At 54.4% G+C, this 22,886-nt stretch overlaps 1 protein-coding gene across 6 annotated transcripts in view; it reads left to right on the top strand.

Annotated features, from left to right (window-relative positions):
• HS1BP3 (HCLS1 binding protein 3) overlaps positions 1 to 22,886 on the top strand; it is a 93,479-nt gene that overhangs the window by 18,822 nt on the left and 51,771 nt on the right. For 3 of the 6 annotated variants that reach the window (XR_003524635.2, XR_003524634.2, XM_027621894.2), the window contains exons 5-6: positions 3,481 to 3,641; positions 4,481 to 4,595. Coding sequence is in view for 4 of the 6 variants with exons in the window: in XM_027621894.2 (XP_027477695.2) it covers positions 3,481 to 3,641; positions 4,481 to 4,595 (276 nt within the window). In the remaining 2 variants the exon portion in view is untranslated. Of the gene's footprint in view, positions 1 to 3,480; positions 3,642 to 4,480; positions 4,596 to 8,417; positions 10,569 to 13,535; positions 13,663 to 14,609; positions 15,318 to 22,886 lie in introns of those variants that run through there. The other 3 variants (XM_027621892.2, XM_027621893.2, XM_027621891.2) reach the window with 3 other exon arrangements.

The following is a 22,886-nucleotide window of genomic DNA, read 5'->3' as shown; positions in this document are numbered from 1 at the left end:
GGAGGTCTGTCCACCACTCACTTCTCTGTTCCGTGCCCCGTTGCCCCAGCCCTGGTGACAAGAGTCTAATCCTGTTGGCCCGCCCTTCGGTGAAGGGAGAAGAGAAGCATCCTTTATCATGGTGCAGCGGTGGGTGGCAGACAGGCATGGCAGAGTTGGGCGGCGCATCCCTCAGACAGCGGGCAGGAGCAGAGCAGGGACAGGGGCTGGTGGGGGCAGGCAGGGCCGCAAGCCCTGTATGCAGCCTGAGTCCGCGTTCACGCAGTCTGTGAATGAGGGGAAGAAACCAGGCTTGGAGACTCACCTCACCCAGGGCACGCCTGACCTCTCCCTGAGGCGAGAAGTCTGGCATCGGTCTAGACACACCCCTTCTGCTCACTGATCACTTCACAGTCCACATGGTCTAGGAGCTCTTTTGCCTTCTGACGTTCCCCCTGACCCCGTCTCCTCGTCACACTGCGGTGCTCCCCCAGGCCAGGCCCTCATCCTTTCTCCGTGGATCGTGAGCCAAGCTGCCCTGGGGACCCGGTTCCTGATCATGCCCAAGCCATGCCCCTGGCAGACCCCCACAGATGAGGGGCTCACTTTGCTCTGCCTGAGTCCATGTCTATTTCGCTTTGCCTCCTCCAGGAAGCCCTAGGGCTGGGTTGGATCCTTCCCCTGTGCTCTGCGTATTCCGAAACTGTTGCCCTGTGTGGTCATGACGGGTTTATGGGCCTCTGAGTCTCAGCTGTGAGCGTCTGGGGACACTGCTGAGCCTGGAGGTGCGCATGGGAGGTGCTTCGTGAGTGCTGGGTCACAGAGGGCGTTCAGAGTGAATGTACCTGCTGCGTGCAGAGTGGCTGAGGGCGGGTGAGGAGACCAGCTTCAGAGGAGCAGAGCCTTCCAGGTACCGTCTGTCTCCCGACTGGTGCTGGGAACCCTCTGTCTTCATGCCCTTTCTACTCTTCCTGGAGGAGCAGGTGGAGATAAGTCTGGACAAGAGATGTACTATCACCTGTGTCCATCTATCTGTTCATTTGTCTGTCCTTCCCTTTTCCCCCTCCTTCCTTCCTTCCATCCATCCATCCTTCTTTCATCCGGTATCTCTTGAGCGTCTGCTCTGGACCAGGCACACTGTCGCATCCCAGAGACGAAAGATTGGGGGCCGCCCAGAGCAGGACCCTGGGGCTTTGAGCTGTCGGTGTTCCATATTTCCTGCCTGTTCTTTGTGTCCCCTGGAGACGGTCAGGGACAGTTGGGGACGGAGGATGGCCTGGGTGGATGGGGTAGAGTACAGAGGGTGCCCGACTGAATGGCCCCACATGCCATAGATTCGCTTTATGTCAGTTCAAGACAAAGATCAGAAATGTCTCTGGGGAAAAAAACAAGATCATTCATCCAGTTTGAGAGGAAAGTTCACATAGCAGGAAAGTCTGGCCTAACCTGTGTCCTCAGAACCAGAAGTAGGTGTAAGAAGGGAAATCACTGAGCTCTCTGGGAAGCTCCTCCAGACAGAATTCATCATGTGTGTTCTCTCACTTCCTTTGTTCTCCAGACAGTTTTGTCCTTTCTGTGGTTCCTCTGATTTCTGGTCCATGGGAAGTCTCTGGCCCCCCTGCTCCGGGGCGCCAGGTGAGGGCTGGCTGTTGGGCAATTGAGGGTAGCAGTGGGGCAGAACCCACAGGCCCCAGGCTGGGCCAGTGGCTCCAGATTCCTCAGAGAGTCCAACACAGCTTCCTGGGCCAGCCCTGGGGTTCTGACTCCGTAGCTCTCAGCTAGAGCCGTCTCTGGCTGGCCTGCCTCGAGGGGCATGGCCTGTCATTGGTACCCACTTCCCAGGGGTCATGAAGGCGAACTGGCTCGGCCTGATCTGTGAAACTAAAAGCAGGTGTCCCTGTTGGAGCAGGCTACCTTGGCCCTTCAGGGTGTGTGAGGTGGCATGGCTGACGTTTCTGGAAAGCACTCGCTGTGAGGAGGGAGAAGGCCCGGCTCCTTCCACCTTGCCCAGCACCACAAGCGGGGCCTGGGGCTTGGCACCAAAGCAGAAGCGGGTCCCTAGGGGTCTGTGACCTGAGCCCGTCTGGCTTGTGCCCAGGATGGAGGAAGCAGGGACAGGGGCGCTTGGGACTTCCAGACACAACCTTGCCACTGAGCCTCTGCTCTCCATCTCGTCCTCGAAATGTATAGGCCCGAGCCTGTCCTCACCCCATCCTGGATGTCCGCCCTGCTGCGGGGACAATTCAAGGGCACAGGGGCATAGGACCGTGAGCGGGGCCTCGGCCCCGAGTGCCTAGGTGTGCTCCGTCCTGGAGGTGTGACCCTGCAGCAGGTGCCTTTCCAGCTCCCGCAGCTTTTCCCATCTCAGCTGAGTCCGAGATTCTACCGGAAGTCTGCAGCCAGACTGTGGGAATGGTCGCCTCTGAGCACCCTGCCCTCCAGCACCCAGGGCCGCCTGCCGTTCTGTCCATCTGCCGCGGGTTGGTCGGTGCCATCGAGGAGGGCAGGGCTTCTGTGTGCAGTTTCCCACGTTGTGTTGCCAACAGGCGCTCAGACGGTGACCTCTGTCCAGCGGATCTGCCCGCCAGGCAGACAGGCACACCAGAAATCCTGTTTCCAGTAAAAAGCATATTTTCACTATTTGCAGGAACCTTATAATGGCTAATTTTGGCATCCACAGCAGGGATTGGATCGCCATGTTAAAGTAAAACCAAGTTTGTTTATTTATTTGCAGTGTGATTTAGGTATGCAGACCTGCAGGGTTCGAGTCCGTAAAGGCTGCCATGCGCTCTGTGTCACCACCACCCGGGGCAGGAAAGGAAGCAGTCCCATGGCCCAGAAACTTCCCTTGTGCCCTCTCCCAATTTCCCGAAGCACCATCTGGTCAAAGGCAGGACCTAGGCCAGTGGATGAATGAGACATCAAGGGACCTTGGTGGGGGTGACAGAGCCAGTGGGGCTCTTAGTAGCCAGAGAGGTTTTCTGAAGGAGGTGGGGTTCGCTCAGTGGGACTGAAGTGTTTGCTGGAGTGACGGAGGTTTCACTTCTCGAGGCTGCTTTCTGCTGGTCCCTGGGTACCACCTGTTCCCAGCCTCAGACTATGTCCACCCCCCTTTCCAAGTGGCTCTGAAGTGACTGAGCCTGGCCCTGGGAGCACTAGGGGCAGTTGGCCCCCACAGCCTCCGGAAGGAGAGCAGCTTCTCTGCCCTGTGCCCGTGCAGGCGGGCCTGAGTCCTGGCTGGCCCGTCAGTGCAGGGAGCTGTCCGGCAGTCATCTGGTTCATTCAGACATTCCCCTGCTCCTCCCGTACACCCTGACAGGGGCACAGGGCTCAGCCATCCGGTAGCAGGGTCTCACACCTCAGGGCACCTGAAAGTTCCTTCTTCACACAAGCTCAAGCTCACCTCGCCTGTGTGGCTCTGACCAGGCCACCTGCACCAGCCGGCCGGGCTCTCATGAGCCACAGCTCTCCTAACCTTGAGCTGTGTCTGTGATTCCATAGCTCTAAGAAGTCCAAGAAACGCCCCGAAGTGGCTGTGAAGCCTAAACCCTCACCCCGACTCACCATTTTTGATGAGGAGGTGGACCCTGATGAGGGGCTCTTCGGCCCAAGCACGAAGCTCTCCCCGCAGCGCCCCGCAGAGGACGTGCCCCTCGAGGACCGTAAGTAGAGCCTCCAGGTGTTTCCTTCACTCTGGGTGTCTGCTCAGTGACCCAGCCAGCCTTTTGTAAGTGGTTTTGGACCTGCACGTGTGAGCATGGTGGAAATCTTCTCCTTGTCCTGTTTCGACGTGGTACACACTCGGCTTATGGAGATTTTCTGCTGGAGAAATCTAGTCCTGCACTTTGTGTCCCCATAGCCTGGAACATTCCAGGGCTGTATGTTTATTCTGATCATCCCATAGAAGAGGAGGTGGCATCTTTGTCATTCCAGTGGCCAGATGTGAGCACCGTCTGGGAAGGAGATGCAACCACCCACGTGTGCTGGGACTCTGTATGATTTGGATTCTAATGAGAGATTTTGTGTGACCTGAATAAACCCCACCGGAGGGTCCTGTGCAGAGTCGGAAAGGGGAAAGCCAAGCAGCCTTGGGACTTCTATACTCGTCCCTGGGTCTGACCTTTCGTCACCCCACCTGGGTCCTCATTCAGGATGGACAAATGCTGTCCCCATTAATCCAGCCAGCACTTAATGACCACCCACTGAGGGCCAGGCTCTGTGCTGAGCCTGAGAACACACTGATGAGACAGACATAGTCCCAGCCTCACGGCTGAGGACACGTCCTGACAATTTCAGCGTCGCCTCTGAGTGCTGTCCCTTGCCTTCTTCCTGTCCCCACCTGGGCCTCTTCCTCGGGTTCTCTGTGCTCAGCCTTGTCCCTTGCCCACTGTCTCCGGGCTGGGCCAGGAGGCTGGGCGAGGCTGTCTCCACCTGTACCCCCTTGGCCCCTGAGGACAGGCCAGGACGTCCTCTAACCATTCTGCTCCTCCCTTCTCCACAGCCCTGAAGTTGTTTGAAGATCCTGACCTCGGTGGTGCCGTCCCTCTGGATGACCCCTTACTGCTGCCTGCCGCCCGTGAGAGTAGAGGGCCCACGTCCCACGCGGAGCTGTTCAGGTACCACCTGTCCCTTGCGGTGCTTCTCCGCCAGCCCTGAGAGTAGCCTGGACAGAGCCAGGGACCTGTCCCTGTGTGGGAGCATCTCCCAGCTTCGGCCTCCAAGGGAGGCCATCTTGGCCCCTCCGAGGCAGGAGCCTGTGGGTGGACGCTGACCAGGAGGCAGTGGTGGGGGCTGGGCTGGGCTGGGGGTGGGCCGCAGCCCAGCACAGCTCCGCAGGTTCCAGAAAGAATTTCATGAATACAAGTCTTTTCTTTTCCACACTCACACTTTCATAGTTTATGTGAAGAATAATTAAATTATATCATTGCAAGAGCAAGTATTATTGGCATAAGTGGGTTTGGGAACAACTAAGACGGGCTCTTGGTAGCACACGGCCCTCCCGGAGGGGGGCAAAGTGCACATGTGCTGGACCGCGGCCAGTCCCGGCAGGGCCTCAGCGCGGGCTGGAGAGGGGAGTGTGAGGCATAGTCTGTTCCGCGGAGGTGGGTGGACGAGTGCCCGCGCCTGCCTTAGAGCGCTTGCCGTGGTCCGTGTGCTAGACTCCACACGCGGCCCGATTTCATCCTCACGACAGCCCCCCACCTAGGCTCGATCTCTGTGTTAGAGAACAGAGTGTGGGAGAGGTAACTGGCCCAAGGCCACGGCTCCCCCGATTGGAACCCAGTCCACCAGCCCGTGTCCTGTCTTCCCCACTCCTCCCAGGGCTCTCGAAGCCCTTAGAGGAGAGGAGGCTGGGAGATCTGCCTCCCGCCCCGGGCGGGCAGTGCTCCCCGGGCTTCGGCGTGTGCCGGCTGCGTTCTCCGCGTGCTTGGTACTGTGCGTCACCGTTGCGTCGTCTGTGCCGCCAGAATGCGGCCTTGCTCAGCGGCGTATGGGAGGCCGAGCTGTGTCTTTCCAGGAACGGTTACATGGTGTCTAGAGGCTGTCACCCGCGCCCTCATTAGCAGCCTTGGCTTTAGGCAGCCCTGTCAGTGCCCGAGTCACGGCGAACGCTGTCTTGTCTTTACATCCGCCCGTGGTCCCTGGCGTCTCTTCGCCGTCATCTGTGTCCTTGCCCCGACCGCCCCGGCAGGCTGGCAGAAGCTGGGGTGGTGCTATCTTGAGAGGAGAGACCGAGGCACGGGGAAGCAGACTCAGCCGTGAGGACGGTGGCAGGGCGCCTCTGAGTGCGCCCTGCCCAGGGAGGCTCCGCCATCTCCAGGACTCAGCGCATCCCAGGGAGGCCATTCCCCGGGACTTTGCTGGCACGGTTCCTCCTGAGTCTGTGACACCAGCACCTCCTGACCCACATCCTTCTGAACTCCGGTGTTCCCTTCAAGGGGGTTCTGTGGCCGGATGGCTGGGGCAATACCAGTGTTCAGCAGGACTCTGAGGGCATGAGTGGGAAGCAGCGTGGAGCGCTGCACATTCCCGTTGGTCTCGGGGACTCTTTCCCTTTGGCGTGCCTCTTGGCATCCTCCAGAGCCCTCTGGGAGTCACTGGAGAATGGGTGTCTGCGGCCCTGCCTTCACTCTGCCACACAGCTGGTGATAAAGAATTCACGTTCGGAGAGCAGGAGCCGGGTTTTATTCACCTTTGTGCTGGCTCTGGGACTATCCAGGCAGCAATTGGGGTTCTTTACGATAAAAAAGCTTCCTGATCCTCATTCATTCACTGATGCTGTCACCCGTCTGCTCATGCCATCGTGGCCATCAGGGAGCCTGAAGCCCCCCAGAGCGCTGTGCCCGGCAGGTGCTGGAGTCTGACAAGCCTCATTTCCCTCTTGCTGAGCAGCCAGGCCAGTGGGCGGTCTGTCCCCTGCAGGGACCTGGGGAGGGGGACTGGGACTGGGGTCTTTGGAGCTTCCCGTAGCTTCTCCGTGGGAGCTGGACCTTGCGTTAGTGGGACCCAATTCCAGCCGTGACTCAGGGCACCTGGGTAGAAATAGAGCACGTGGAAAGGAGTGCCCCGCCGCCACCTGTACCCCGAGTGTGACTGCCTCCCCTCCCCTGCCACCTCAGCAGCTTCTGGTGAGTTCCCAGCAGCGTTTGCCCCAGCCGTATAAATCCTAGACGCTGACACAAGCTGTTAGCTGCTGGTCTATTTCCCTATGGGCCCCTGCGTGTGGATAATTCGGTCCCCCCGAGCTTTCCCTGAGCTCCAGCTCCGGTGGAGGATGCAGGAGGAGCCAGCACCTGCCGTGGGGAGCTCAGGGAAGAGCTGCTGCTTGGCGGGGGGGGGGGGGGGGGGGGGGGGGGGGGGGGGGGGGCAGGAGCAGCCCATGCTGGGTTACACTTGTGGGGATTGCCGCAAGCCCAAGACAGCTACCTCTCTTCGGAGGCCTGGCTTGGGCTGGGCCCTCTTGGTCTGGACTGGAAGGACATCTCTGCCATCCGCAGAGGCTCTGACTTCTGCCTTTGGGGCCTCTGCCCCGCCGCAGGGGTGACCCGGAGCTCCTCTGGCAGCTGGTACCTGGCAGGTAGGGTGGTGCTAGGCACGCCACGCTCAAACAGGCCTTTTCCTAGGCCAGCCGATGTCTGAGCTGGATCCCATTGAGAGATGGGGAGACTGAGGACCGGGGAAGGAGCATGATGAAGCAGACCCGAGGCCGCTGGTGAAGGCGTAGTGGGAGAGAAACAGAGCTGCGCTCCGGGCTTGGTGCTGTGCTTCCGGGCCCACGGCAGCTCTGCAGCCCTTGCTGGGTGATGCCGCCGTTACCGTCTCGCAGATGGGGACACTGGGGTCTTCTGCCGCAGCACCTGAGCCCTTCTCCCCTGTCCCCATGCGGCCTACTAAGATGCCCTTAGACACCTTGCCCAGGTGTGGGCAGCACCAGTCCGGAGGTCTCTGCTGGTCGCTGATTTAGGAAGCATGTAAAGGGCCAGGAATACTCTTTTAAGAATTCAAAAATTGGCCCTAGGATTTCAAAGGGAATTTTCCGTGTGACTCTGTGAAAGCCCCCAGGATAGTGTTACCAGACTCCTCCCTGCCCCCAGCCCTGGGTCTCCTTCTGTCTCCTGGTTCCAGACCAAGTGGAGTTCCTCCACCAGGAACTGGCAGCAGGAGCTCCTCAGGCAAAGAGGGCAGAGCCGGGCTGTGGTCTGCTTTGCTCAACCGCCGTCCGGTACCTGGGGCAGGTCCTGTGTGACCGTCCCCCTGCTGCAGGCTTTAGTCCCACCGCACGGCGGGCTGTCAGGTCCGGGACCATGGCTCCACTCTCGGAGGGCTCTGTCTAGCACCCAGGTAGCCCACAGTGGGCACGGTGGACAGGCAGCCCCACCCCACATGGTGAGATCCCCTCATTTAGTCTTTCTCCGGCTGAACTTCGTCCAGATGAGGGCTCAGCTTCTGAAGTCAGACGCCCTGGTCCTGACTCAGGCAGCATCACACGCGGTCATCTCACAGGCAGCTTGGCCTGGGGCTTGAGCCTGCACATCTGGAGGGTGGATAGCAGCTGTACCCCCAAAGGGTTTGGGGATAAAACAAGATACTGTGTCTGGGGTGCTTGGCACGGAGCGGGAGCTCTGCATCCAGCAGCTGTTACTCTTACTTCTTGAGAGGCTGAAGGACAAGTCCCCTAAAGGGTCATCGTCTAGAGGGGGACCACGTGAAAAGCAGAGCCCTCCAGAGGCTGCCGAGGGGCCGGCTCTGCTCCCTCTGTGCTGTGGGGCTGTGGGGCGGGCAAAACCTGCCCCCCAGTTCCTCCCTGGGGGCAGGCTGGCGGAAAGGCCAGGTTGGGGCGCAGCCTGTCATGCTCCCCAGAGTGGGGTGCCATTGCCTCGGGGCCTTGCTCCCTTTGCAGGGGGGTCATATTCAGAGCTTTCCCTCTGGTTCCCTAGAGTTGAAGAGGACTTGGACCAGCTTCTGAACCTGGGGCCTGAGCCCACCCCCAAGCCCCAGCCTGAGCCCAAAGCACCAGTGGCAGCTAGGCCAGCACTTCCCAGAAAGCCAGCTGTCCCCCCCCGAGTGGGCCTGTCAGAGGCTGTGGTGGGGCAGCGGAAGCAGCAACAGATTCAAGCCATGGACGAGATGGACATCTTACAGTATATCCGAGACCACGATGCACCCGGCCAGGCTGCCCCCAGCCTCTTCTGATGCCCCCACCCTCCCCCCCGGACTGGCCCTGGGCCGGCAGAGCCTCTCCCCGGAGCGATGTGGTGAGGTGGGCACTGTGCCCTGCAGGGCCAGGACCTCTGTTCCCAGGGGAGGGGGGTGGACGCCCAGGTCATAGGACCCCTGTACTGCCTTGGGTTTTTCTCTTGTCTTGTTTGCCTGTGGGGTCATAGAACCCTGCAGGGCACAGAGAAAGAGGTCATCATAGGAATTGGAGCCTGAATTGTCTCAGCCACATGGATGTGGAGGGGAGAGCATGTGGGGTACCTTGCTAACCAGGAGCTCAGCCCCCAGGATGAAGTTGAGACTGCAGGGACCCTGTGATGCCCTACTCAGGGCAGGGAAACTTTGTGTCCGTTCGTGTCTACTGCACAGTAGGGAGGGTCCGCCCAGCCTGGGAGCGAGGGCTGGAGTCCCTGGGCAGTGTGGCTCCTGGGGGCCTGCAGGATCCAAGAGGGTCCCCGGGGGACGGATGCTGAGTGGGTACCTGGGAGAGCCTGGTTGGGTGGAGTGTCCCTGAGCTGCCTCTGGTCATCAAGGTGCTAAGCAAGATACTTTCCCATGTGTCCATCTTGAGGGAGACACAAGGCCCAGCCCTGCCTCTCTCGGGTGTGGACAGCCTGACAAGACCCTGGTCTTCTTCCCTCCTTTCCCAGGGAATGCCTGGCCAGACCATGGCCTCCTGGGGTCTGGCCATATGGCCAGTGTCCACCCTTGCAGCTCTGAGCAGAGTGGTCAGAACGCTGCCTGGGCCTGCAGCTAGGCCTACTCAGGGGGGCCTAGGTGGATGCTCCTGGCTACTGCTTGGAGCACTTTGTCCAGAGGTGGGTGCTGCCAGGCCTTTTCTGGTCCCCAGATCTGGACATGCCCACCGGCCTCTCAGCAGTGGGGGCCGTCTCTCCAGGGAGAAGGAGCCCTGTGCCAGAGCAGGGCCAGTGCCTTAGACTTCCCCTGGACCCCCCACGCCCTGGCACCCGGGTCGGGGCATGGCACAGTGCTCAGGAAATTCTCAGTGAATGATGTTTAATAGAGCAAAGAATATCTTTTTAAATTTATTCTTCATGTTCAGAACTAGTTTTTAATGAAACACGGTTTTTAGTGAAATGCAACCCTTGTTGTCCCTTGGCTTCTCCTGCTTGAAAGGACCCTGGAAGGAGGTTTGGAAGTAGGACCCCAGATGCTTTCCTGATCGGGGGCAACAGCAAACCCTGAGGGAGGCCCTCAACCAAACTGGTTGTTGGCCACCATCAGAGGCTCTAGTACCCTGCTCCTGCCCCGTGCCCGGGCCTGTAGGGCGTGGGAGCACCCCCTCTGCTCTGCCCTGCGTCTCTTGCACCCCAGCACCCTCAGCAGCTGCCCAGTCTGAGGAGGCTGCTCTCCCCCAGCCTGGGCCAGAGGGGCGGGAAATAGGCAGTCGTGAGGTCTGAGAGCTGCATGCCTTCTTCTCTGCCTTACCCGGGCTCCAAGGCCTCTCTCCCCAGGGCCCTGCGCAGGCTCCAGGGCTCCTCGCACCTGCCACTGCACTTCCCCTTTCAGTGCCGGGCCTTGGCGCCCCCACCCCGCAAGGCCTGGAAAGCAGCGAGTGCTGAGGGGAGGGCTGCCCCTCTGTTGCGCCACCACCACTCGGCGACTGTGACATCGGAGCAGGGGGCTCAGCTGCCAGGTGCGTGGAAGGGGTCATTCCAGTGTGGGTTCATCCACACAGACTGGCCTCCTCCCTGGGGGCCTGGTGCTGCCTAGACACTTGAGTGAGGATGTGCACGTCCCCGGATAATGACGCTTGAACTGTGGCTGATTCTCCACCGCGGGTCTGTGATCCCCCGGTAAACCCATGACACCCAGTGATCCAATAAAGTTCATGTCAGTGACTCATTCCAGCATTTGTTAATGGTGGTTTTTCTGTGCCTGGGCTGATGGGGAATGTTGGGGAGGGTGGGGGAGTATCTTGTTAACAGTGGGCCCGGCAAGGGGAGCTGCCCCGGAAGGACCCTGGGGTCTGCCACGGCTCTACCCAGGCCCCCAGGCTGCTGCTTGGTAGGGTGAGATGAGCCTAGAGGGAGGATTCCACTGTGTAAACTGAGGCAGAGGGGCCAGAGGCCCAGGCCCTGCAGGAATCATAGGGTCAGTAACTAGCCAGCCAGGATGCTTGGAAACAGTCTGGAAAGAGGACCCTTCCCTTCTCCAGCCTTACCATCTCCTCATGGTGCAGACTGGCCTAGACTTGGACTGGTCTTCGGCTCTTTAAGCTCCGACATCAAGTAAACCCATCCATCCATGCACACACTTGTCCTGGCCTCCTCACCCGTGCTGGAGCTCAGAGTCTGAGATGCTGCTTTGTGCCAGGACCCCAGAGGTCCTGGGCAGATGGCTCTGCGGACTGACAGCCACTGGAGGACTAGAAATGGGTCCCCAGGAGCCAGCGAGGCCCCGAGCCGGGGTGGGCTGTGGGCCAACACTGGCCTCCTCCCACTGCTTGGCTTTGGCTCTTGTAGCCAAGCTCGAACTGGGGTCTTGGCTCCCAAGGACAAACAGTTGGGCTCTTCTGAGAAGGACCCCACAGCCAAGAGCCTGCATCCGAGAGCTCACCATACAAAGAAAACTGAGAGGTGGAACTGGGGGGCAGCGGCCTTTGGAAGCTGCTGGGAGCTCCATGGGCAGGATGTGCCATCTGTGCCCGGAGTCCCCTTCCCTCCCGGCACTGTTACTCTCGGGAAGCCAGGAACTCCAGTTCTGCTGGAAAGTCCCCCTCCTACCTCCTGGCCTGGCCAGGCTGTGCAGTGGGCCTCCCTGGGGAGCGCCCACTCTTCTGAGCTCTAGTGCCCCGTGTTCACATCCGTGCAACTGTCTGGAACGTTCCTTCTCCTCCACGAGCTCTGGCGGCTGCCCCAGAGCTCGAGTCCTCACACTGGATACAGACAAGAGAGCAAAAGTCCAGCCACTTTTCAGGGCCCTCTGGCCTCAGTGCCCCACTGCCCCTTGGCACCGTGTTGATACACTCTGTGCAGAGATTAAACACCCAGCGTTAGGCTTTGGTTTGCCTCCACCCCTGGGAAGTCCAGGGAGGCCTGGTGTGGGAAATCCTGCTCAGCCGTCCAGCTCTGCGGCCGTCCGGCTGAGCATCTCCTGGGGAAGAGAGAAGGGCCCGGATGCCGGCCCCGACTGGGCAGCAGGCACCTCGCAGTGCTGCTGGGGCTTTGCGTGGGTTGATGGCTGCCCAGAGCAGGCCTGGTCTGGGCCTTTTTGAGTGGCTGACCTTTCAGTGTCAAGTTTTGGAGGGTACTATTCAGTGCAAACCCTGATCACTCCAAACCATTCCCCGTCAGCACCCTGAGGCCTCCCCGGTGGGGATCCTTGACTGAAGGACCTTTGGAGAAACCAGCCATTGGGCTTGGGGCATGGAAGGATCTAGGTTCCAGTCCAGCTGGGCTGTGTGACATCCTCTTACCTCACAGCCCACAGTGCCGTGTGAAGAGACTCCCCTGGGCTCTCGTAAAGGGGCCAGCAGGACTGTGACGTCCCATTCGTGCTGGAGGAGTTTCCGTGGGCTGGTCACTCACGCATCACAGGGGGACCCCTGCCCGGGACGAGCTGAACGCTGATGGGAAGCGGCCGGCTGTTGGGTGGGCGGTCAGAAGGTGCCAGCAAGCTCAGCTCGGCCCGGCGTCCATCCTGGGCACTGAGCACTCATTGCCAGGTGCTGAGCTATGGACAACGTGGTGAATAGAACGGCGTGGTGAGCATAACCTGGAGGGCCGATGCTAATCCCGCTCCTGGCTGACCTCGGGCTCTTGCTCTCCATGGCTCACACTCAGGATAAAACCACAGCTTCTGGAGCGGCGATTATGGGCTGAGCCCGTAGCCGGGGTAAGCAGGAATCCCTCCTGACAACTTTCAGAGGTGCCAGTGCTTCTCTGCCAACTCAGCAGCTAGTAGCAGCCTCTAAATTGGTTTTTTAGTAAAGCTGAGTTAGCTCCCTCCAGCCCGACTGGCCAGTCATGCCATCGATCCAGGGCGAAGCAGAGGGAGGCCAGGACTAGGTAGGAGGCACAGCTCTGGGGCTCGGGGGATGCAGGGAACGAGATGCCACGAACATTTCTTGAGCACCCACGGGGTACAGTACCTTTCCCAGGCACGACAGGGGTCCCAAAGATGGAGAAACATGAACCGTTAAAGCTGGATCTGCCATGAGCTGTGCTGAGCCCCCAGTTTCAGTTCTGTTCCGTGGACCTCCTGCCCAAACAGCAGACGCAGCTGAAGGAGGTACCCCCTCCCGTGCAGCCTCTCACCCCGTCTCCCCTCCCCTCTGACACCTGCCCGCACAGAGTGTTGCGTGTGACCTGAGGCCAGCCTCCCGTCTGCTATAACGAAGTACCAAAAACTGGGTGACTTGAAGCAACAGGAATTTATTCTCTCCCTGTTCTGGAGTCCAGAAATCCGAAATCAAGGTGTTGGCAGAGCCACACTCTCTCCTGAGGCTCCAGGGAGAATCCTTCCTTGCCTCTTCCAGCTTCCTGTGTCGCTGGCACTCCTTGAACTTGCTTGGCTTGTAACTGCGTCCCTCCCATCTCTGTCTCCATGTGGCCGTCTCTTCTGTGTCTTCTCTGGGTTTGTGTCCAAATTCCCTCTTCTTGTAAGAATACCAGTCATTGGATTAGGACCTGGTATGATCTCATTTTACCTTAATGACACCTGCAAAGCCCCGATTTCCAAAGAAGGTCCCATTTATGGGTGCAGGGGGACATGAATTTTGGAAGGACGCTGTTCCACCCGGTATGGTTACTAAGGGCCTGGGACCTTCCGGCAGACTGAAGTGATGATTTCTGCACCTCTACTGTCTGCTCCAGGGCCTGGCAAGGACCTTCTCTGAGGGCCCGTCGGCCACCATCTGGAACTTACCATATAAGGTTTGGGAGACACTTTACGATGGCGTCTGACAGCGGACGCAGCCTCCATCGTCACTTGTAACCAGAGGTTAGTGTGTGACTTGTGGAGCTCCAGGTCCTTCCCCACGCGGCCAAGGGGTGGCCTGACCCCCCTGGGCTGTCGTGCCTTCTCTTCCCCGAGCGATGACAGGCCCAGAATGGGTCTCCGTTACTTCCTGTCCTGAGCCATGGGCTGTTAGGAGGAAGCTGAGGTAGGCAGCGTCCCATTCCGTCCTGTCATACGGGCCAGTGCAAGCCGTGGCCTCTGTGCACTCCCTGTGGGCTCCGTGGCTACGGCAGCAGGACCCTGTCTGTGCCGGAGAGGGCGCGGGGAGGGGAGTGTCTCTGTGGGCCGCCCGCCACGTGCCAGGGTCAGCGTTCTCGTTGGAGCTGCCCCCCGAAATGTCGAAACCTCTTCGTCAACCGTTGCATCTCTTCACTGAATAGGGAAACCTCAAAAATTACTAAGAAAATGACTCTTTGGAGCAACATGTAGTACACAGTGGTGAGTCAGCCGTGGTCGGAGCGGCCTCAGCTGACAGAGGGCTGTGTCTCCCTTCCTAGAGGGGTGCACCGTGTCGGAGGAGGCCTCTCCTGGTGGGGCTGCAGCACCTCCTGCTCAGAACCCTGGCTCAGTGGAAACCCGATGGCTCTCCCAGGCCGCTGGCCTCCAGGGCTGCCCTCCAGCCGTCACCCCATCCTCTTCTCGCTGGGCGTCTGAGGAAGCTGGAAAAGGCTGTGACAGAGCTGGTGGCGGGAAGCGGCCGCCAGAGTGTGAGGGCCACTGGCCCACTCCCCAGGCGCCCGAGGGGGCCTCCCCTGCTCTCTCCAGTAGCTTTTCTTCCTCGGCGAGATCTCTCTTGACATCTCCACATTTTCCTTTTGGTTCAATAGCCACTTTGCTGATTTCCCCTCAGCAAGTGCTGTTGGTCCAAGAAGGTGATCCTTCTAGATGAGACAGCGGAACAGCTGACTTCGTGTCTCCCTGTTTCTCAGACCATCAGGAGCAGCAGAGAGGCTCTGCTTGACCTTCCGGGGGCCCGAGGGCCTCGCTTTACTGCCTGCTGGTCTGGGATTCTCATCAGGCTCGTCCGGTTTTATGGGTGGCCCTGGGACGGGACCCCTGGCCCCCGCCGACTGCAAAATCCACGGGCACGGGAATGGAAGATGCTTCAGCACCTCGGTGAAAGTCTGGCAGTTTCTTCAAAGGTGTACGTGAATTTTCCATATGACCCAGCAATTCTACTTCTACAAATATACCCAAAGAGAGAGAGAAACCCATGTCCTCACAAAGAGTTGTGGACAAATGTTCACAGCGGCTTGATTCACCATGGCTAAAAAGTGGAAACCACCACCAAGCCCACGAGCTGGTAAATGGATAAGCAAAATATGGACTAGCCACACTGTGGAATATTACTCAGCAACAAAAAAGCACAAAGTGCCGACGCCTACACAACATGGACCGATCTCAAAACCATCATGCTGAGTGAAAGATGCTCGACTCGAAAAGACTACAGAGTGTATGATTCTATTTCCATGGCATTTCCACAAGAGGCAAATCTGCCTCAGGCTAGAGGTCAAAACGAACAGTGACTGCAGATGGACGCAAAGGATCTTTTGGGGGGTTTGTTGCAATGATTGCACCATTCTATAAATCTACTGAAATTCTTCTACTGCACATTTAAAATGGGTGAATTTTAAATTAAGTTATACCGTTAAATTATACCTCAATAAAACAGTTTTACAAATTAGTGACTGTGAATGAAACCAGCAAACCGACCCGTGGGCAGCAGAGTGCAGTGGCCGAAAGTGTGGGTCAGCTCTCCGCTCTCCCACCAGCCAGCTGTGTGGCCCTGGGCCAGTTACCTACTCTCTCCGTGCCTCGGTGTCCTCACCTTTAAATGGGGATAATAATCTGCTTCACTGGGGTCATTGTAAGGAGAAAATGAGTTAATATTTGTAAAGTTCTTTGATCGGGACTTGATGCATAGTACACATTATATGTGAAAAACTAAAACTCCACTACATTGTGACTCAGTTGTTTGTTGCACTGCAAGCAGTTCTAGGGTTCAAGTGCTCCTTCTCACTCTTCTGAGAGTGAGAGCCAGACCTTTGGGGGAGAAAGGGGAAGCCGATGGGGCTTGCTGTATGAGGATGGCCAGAGGTGAGAGGCTGTGTTCTCTGCCAGCCTCTCAGCTTATCTGTGCCCATCTGCCACACGGGGCAACACAGCCTACTTAGCCACCACACGTAGGGTCGGGGTCATGGGTGACAGCTGTGGATCCACAGAGGGGCCTGGTGGCTAGGGGCTCTGGGATGTGACCTGCGTCCTAGATCTGGATGGGCCATGGAGGGTGACCAGAGGGAGGGCAGATGGAACATGCTGGAAACGAGCCTCTGGAGAAGACATCATTCTGATGGGGATTACTAATAACACCTGCAGGGCCATGCAACAGGGGGCTCGTCCCAGAACACCCCGCACCCCAAAACAAGTACAGCTTTTCCCAGCACCATGGAGACAAGGAAATAAACACATTACTTCCCTCTCCTGGCCCCTGACCTTTTGTACAGAGCCACTGGCCAGGCGGGGCTGGGGCGGGAAAGTGGGGTGGAGAGAGGTTTCTGGCAGTCCTGGCTGCTTGTGGCCTGCCCAGACTGTGAAGAGGGCCTGGACGTGATGCCCCTTCCTCTTTATGCCTTGAGCCTCCTCCAGCTTCTTCATCTCCCGGGACTGGGGGTGGGGTTCCTGCATTCCCCTTTGGAAAGAAGCTACACCCACAAAGACATATGCAGATGCTTATAGCACCACAATTCAGAACACACCCAACCGAAAGAAGGAACCTGCGTATCCACGAGCTGGTCAACAGATAAACCAACAAGGACACCCATACGGTGCAAAACTGCTCAGCAAAGAAAAGAAAAATGCTAACAGATACGACCACATGGTGGATCTCAGACACAGACTAAGTGAAAGAAGCTAGACCCCAAAAACTGCAAACTGGGTGATTCCATTTGTATGAAATTCTAGAAGAAGCAAAACTAGAGTGACAAAAAGCAGATCAGTGGTTGCCAGGGGCTGGGCCTGGGCAAGGCTGCCTGAGGAAACTTTCTGAGGTGACAAACACTCTAAAATTTGAGCATGACTATAAACAAAACTCAGTAAGTTGTACACTTAAAATAGGGGAACTTTATTGTATGTAAATTGTATGTCCATAAAGCTGTTGAAAAAGGAACCATAGTACAAAAACTAAACATACTCTTAACCCTTCAGTCCAGCAACCCTGCTCCTCAGTATTTACCCAAATGAGTTGAAAACTTACATCCACGCAAAAACCTGCACACCGATGTTTATAGCAGCTTTATTCACAATTTCCAAACCTTGGAAGTATCCAAGTAACCAAGATGTCCTTCAGTAGGTAAATAGATAAACAAATGATGATATATCCAGACAATGGAGTATTACTCAGCACAAAAAAGAAATGAATCATCAAGGTACGAAAAGACCTTCCTTCCATGGAGGAACCTGAAATGCATGTGAAAGAAACCAATCTAAAAAAAGGTTCCAGTGCAAGACTGTTGAATCACAGATCTGTACCTCTGAAACAAATAATGCAATATATGTTAAGAAAAAAAAAGAAGAAGAAGCTAGCAGGAGGGGAAGAATGAAGGGGGGTATATCAGAGGGGAGATGAACCATGAGAGACGATGGACTCTGAGAAACAAACTGAGGGTTCTAGAGGGGAGGGGGGTGGGGGATGGGTTAGCCTGGTGATGGGTATTAAAGAGGGCACGTTCCGCGTGGAGCACTGGGGGTTATGCGCAAACAATGAATCATGGAACACTACATCCAAAACTAATGATGTAATGTATGGTGATTAACATAACAAAAAAATTAAAAATAAAAAAAGGCTCCACACCCTATGATCCCAACAACAGGACATTCTGCAAGAAGCACAACTGTGGAGACAGTAGAAGGATCAGTGGTGCCCAGGGACTGAGGGGAAGGGGGATGAACAGATGGAGCACGAAGGATGTTTAGGGCAGTGAGACTATGCTGTATGATACCGTAAGGAGGGATACGTGTCATCCTACATTTGTGCAAACACATAGAATGTACACCACCAAGAGCGACCCCTAATGTAAACCCTGGACTTTGTTGAGATGATGGGTCTATGCAGGTTCATCATTTATAACAAACATACTGCTCTGGCGGGGAATGGTGATAACAGGAGAGGCTGGGTGTGCAGGCAAAGGGGATGTAGGAATTCTCTGTACTTCCTATTTAATTTGCTGTGAACTGAAAATTGCTCTAAAATGTAAAGTCTGTTTTTAAAAACAGGAACCACAAGTTGAGGCTCATTAGCCCAGAAGCTGTCTGCCTCTCCAGGGGGTCAGCCCTGTTGCCCCAGGCCGTGCCCCACCTTCAGTGACACCCCCCACAACCTCCAGAGAGCCCTGGGCTCCAGCTGAGGCTCACAAACATTTGGTTCATAGTGGTAGGGGTTCCTGGTCCAGCAGATGGGCAACCCTGAGGGAAGGAACTGGAGGCCCCCCACGAAGGGGAGGACCTGCCCCAGGTCCCCTGGGGAAAATGAGGGGTCAAAACCCTGTCAGCCTGGAAGCTTCAGGCACTGACTGGCCTTGGTTCTTGGTTCCTTGAAAGCTTCTCTCTCTTCGGTATGATTTCCATCTTTCTGTTTTCCTCCCTGTAGTTGTCCTGCACAGGCAGATGGAGAAGATTTATTGCAAGATAGCACAGTGCTTTTCAGAGGTGGGTGAGCTCCCCTGAGCAAATCATGAAGCAGCATGATCAGGTTTTCCTTCTGTCTTCTCATGGAATGAAGCTGAGGGGCCTCAGTACTAGGAAAAAGGGGCTCTCCCAAAGGCCATCAAGCTCCAGGGGCTTGGACTACATGGGCCCTCAAGAGAATGAACCTTGGGGCACCCGGGTGGCTCAGTTGGTTAGGCATCTGCCTTCGGCTAAGGTCATGATCCTGGGGTCCCTGCTCAGGGTGGCGGGGGGTGGCGGGGAGTCTGCTTCTCCCTCTGCCCCTCCCCATGCGTGTGCTCTCTCTGTCTCAAATAAATCAATAAAATCTTTAAAAAGAGAGAGAGAGAGAATGAACCTTCTTGGGAGGAAACTCAGTGGTCCACCAGGACCCCAGGAGCGGGCTTTGAAGTCTCAGTCCTGCCGAAGGCCTCCACCAGCTCTCCTTTTGGGTTGGAAAGTGCACGAACCTTTGCTTGCTGGGATCAAGGAAGTCCTGTTATGTGGCTCTCAAGGGGTAGCGAGCCAAAGACTGCTCACGAGGCCCTGCAGCAAGTAGGGATGCTGGCGTGGGCAGGGCTGGGCCTCTGTCTCCCAGGAGAGCCTCATCCTGCAGTGGCATTGGACAGAGAGGTTTTGTTTTGTCCCGTGGTCAGCTACTCGTGGACACGCTACATGGCTACGTTCGAGGAGGTTTACACGGGGACCTCATTTTCCTTGAATGGAAGCCTAAGGTGTTATTTTTGCTAATAAATGAGAAGCAGCTCCTGCTGGTGTCACTGCCTGTTCCTGAAGGAATTTTTCTCTTGGCATTGGTGTCTTTGGGCTCAGCTTGAGGAAGATGCCTTTAGACCTGAGGCTTAAGGGTCCCAAGTTTAGAGAGAAGAGAGGAGGGAGCCCAGAGCCTGAATCCAAGAACCGGGTCCCCAGGCTCACGTGGAGATCAGAATAGACGTGCTGTAAAGGTGGTGCAGCACCTGGTCAAGCTCCCCAGCCAGCCGCCAGGTCTGCCCCTCCTCCCCGCCCCCCCCCCACGCTGGGCCCTCATCCCCACCAGCCACGCACCTCTGAAAGGTCCTGCTCTCTGGAGGGGCTTATTAGCTCATTGTAATTATTCCAGTTCTTCGATGAACGTGAATTTGCTCATGTTTTTTAAGTCTTTTCAAGTTAATTTTGATCGTTTAGATTTTTCTAGGAAGTTGTCCAGATGTCAAATACATATCATGTTCTTTTATAACTTTAAACATTGTCTTCATGTTGGTGGCTATTTTCATTTACTGCAATTTTAATTTCTAGGGTTTTTTTTTTATTGTCTCTCTTTTTTTTTAAGATTTTATTTGTTTGTCAGAGAAAGAGACACACAAGCCGGGTAAGCAGGCAGAGGGAGAAGAAGGCTCCCCACTTGAGCAGGGAGCCTGATGCGGGACTCAATCCCAGGACCCTGGGGTCATGACCTGAGCTGAAGGCAGCCGCTTAACCAACTGAGCCACCCAGGCATCCCTTTATTCTCTTTTTTTAGTTGGGTATATTTGTCAGAAATTTATTCATCTTTTCAAAGAACTGGTTTTTGGTTTTAAGGATCTATTTTACTTCTTTTTCCATCTAATTCATTAACTTCCACTTTAACTTGATCCATTTTTCCTTTTCGTTTTGTTTGGGGGTTTTTTGGTTTTTTTGTTTTTTTAGTTCTTTTTTTTAGAATCACATTTTTTATTTACTTTCCCTTTTTTGTTGTTACTTTTAAAAATATGTAAGGCTACAGAATTTTCTCTGGCACAGTTTGGGTCACCGCCCACAGATTTCATAATCTTCTTATTTTCATTAATTTTTTAGAAGTCTAAACTGGAAGTTTTTATTTCCTGTTTAAAAGTGAGGAGCTATTTTAAATACTAGTAGTGTTGATGTGTTTGTGCTTTTGCTTCCAAGGTTTTATCACTATTATTATTATTATTCCTCTGTGATTCATTTCTAGTCTTATTGCATTATGGTCTGGGAATAGGGATCCATATGATTTCTGCTTTCCATAATTTAAAAATCTTTCTTTACAGCCTAGCACTTAACTAACTTTTATAAATGTTCAATGGGTATTTTAAAATATTTATTCCTCGGGCGCCTGGGTGGCTCAGTCGGTTAAGCGACTGCCTTCGGCTCAAGTCATGATCCTGGAGTCCCAGGATCGAGTCCCGCATCAGGCTCCCTGCTCAGCAGGGAGTCTGCTTCTCCCTCTGACCCTCTTCCCTCTCGTGCTCTCTGTCTCCCATTCTCTCTCTCTCAAATAAATAAATAAAATCTTTAAAAAATATATTTATTCCTCTTGTAGAATATATGGAATTTTAAAATTATTATCTTTCTCAGAATTCTATATATTTACTCTGGGTCCACCTGACCCATCATTTCTGAAGGGGCATACCACCATCATGATGGTTTTGTCCGATTCTCCTGGGAGTGGTTGGTGCCAATCCTGGCCAAGGATCCCCCACAGACTCTGGCCTGGTCTCAGAGAGGTGCTAAGGGCTCCCATGAGGGTATGACCTCACATAATGGTGCTAGACTCATCTGGTTTCTGTTTCTGGACTTACGCTCCAAGCTTGCCTTTTCTGTGGCTCAAACCATTGTCTTCACAGAGCTTCCTGGGGGCTTCAGGGGCCTGGGCATCACTGTGGGCACTTACAGGATTTCTCTCCAGCTAAGAGGGAAGGGAGCAAGAGGGCCTGCCCACAAGCAGACGTTTTCCTGCCAAGTCAGCAGCCTCCACCTGCCATGGAGCCAGGTGCCCTAGAACACCTGTGTCTCTTGGATGGCCATCAGTTCTCTCTGGGCACCTGCCAGTCAGACCAGCAAGAACTGGTGATTTGTTTTTCCTCTGGCCAGGCAGGCCCAGATATAAACATAAAATTTGTATCAAATTGCACGGAACCCTGAATAGCTAAAACAATTTTGCAAAAGAAGAATAACACTGGAGGATTCACACTTCCTGATTTAAAAACTTCTACAAAGCTACACTTATCAAAATAGTGTGACGGGAATGCAAACTAGTACAACCAGTCTGAGGACAATTTGGAGATTCCTTGGAAAGTTAAAAAGAGAACTATCCTACGACCCAGCAACTGCACTACTAGGTATTTATCCAAAGGATACAAAAATACTGATTCAAAGGGGCACGTGCACCCCAATGTTTATAGCAGCAATGTCCACAATAGCCAAACTATGGAAAGAGCCCAAATGTTCATCAACTAATAACGGATAAAGAAGATGTGGTGTGTACACACACACACACACACACACACACACACACACTGGAATATTACTCAGCCATCAAAAAGAATGAAATCTTGCCATTTGCAATGATGTGGATGGAGCTAGAGTGTATTATGCTAAGTGAAATAAGTCAGAAAAATAATTATATGATCTCACTCATATATGGAAGTTAAGAAACAAAACATGAACATAGGGGAAGGGGATAAAAAAGAGGCGGAGACTCCTATCTGTAGACAACAAACTGAGGTTGCTGGAGGGATGTGGGCAGGGGATGGGCTAGATGGGTGATGGGTATTAATGATGGCACATGTTGTGATGAGCACTGGGTATTGTATGTAAGTGATGAATCACTAAATTCTACTCCTAAAACCAATATTACACCAGATGTTAACTAACTAGAATTTAAATTAAAAAAATTGGAAAATATATACCAGAGTTTAAACAAAATAGTGTGGTACTAGTACGAGGATAGACATATAGATCAATGGAATGGACTGAGATTCCAGAAATAAATCCATTATATCTATGGTCAATTGATTTTTGACAAAGGTGCCAGGAGCATTGAATGCAGAAAGAATAGTCTTTTTAATAGATGGTGCCAGAGAGGATATCTACATGCAGATGAATACACTTGGATCCTACCTCACATCACGTACAAAAATTGTCTCAAAATGGATCAAAGACCTAAATTAATATAGAAGCTAAATCTATAAAATCCTTAGGAAAAAAACCATAAGGATAGACTTTCATGACCTTGGATTTGGCAATGGATTCTTGGATATGCCCCAAAAACACAAGCAGCAAAAGAAAAAACAAATTTAATGTCATCAAAATTGAGGGAGGTCGTGCTTCAAAGGACACCACCAAAAGAGTAGAACATTTACTCAGAGAATGGAAGAAAGTACTTGTGGACCATATATGTGATAATGATCTAGTATCCAGAATGCATAATAAGCTCTTACAACTCAACAATACAATAAATAATTTAAAAATGCCCAGAGGACTTTGATAGGCATTTCTCCAAAGAAGATATACAAATGGCACATGAAAATATGCTCAACACCAATCGTCACCAGGAAAACGCAAATCTGAACCACAATGAGATACCATTTCACACTCACTAGGATGGCTTTAATTTAAACAGATTGGAAAAATAACAAGTTTGTGAGGCTATGGAGAAATTGGAACCCTCACACACTGCTGGTGGGAATGTAAAATGGTACAGCTGCCGAGGAAAAAAATTGGTG

Source organism: Zalophus californianus, chromosome 8 (genome assembly GCF_009762305.2).
Source record: "Zalophus californianus isolate mZalCal1 chromosome 8, mZalCal1.pri.v2, whole genome shotgun sequence".
NCBI classification, from domain to species: Eukaryota; Metazoa; Chordata; class Mammalia; order Carnivora; family Otariidae; genus Zalophus; species Zalophus californianus.
The sequence above is the reverse complement of the archived record's forward strand: the minus strand, read 5'-3'. Positions and strand labels throughout refer to the sequence as shown.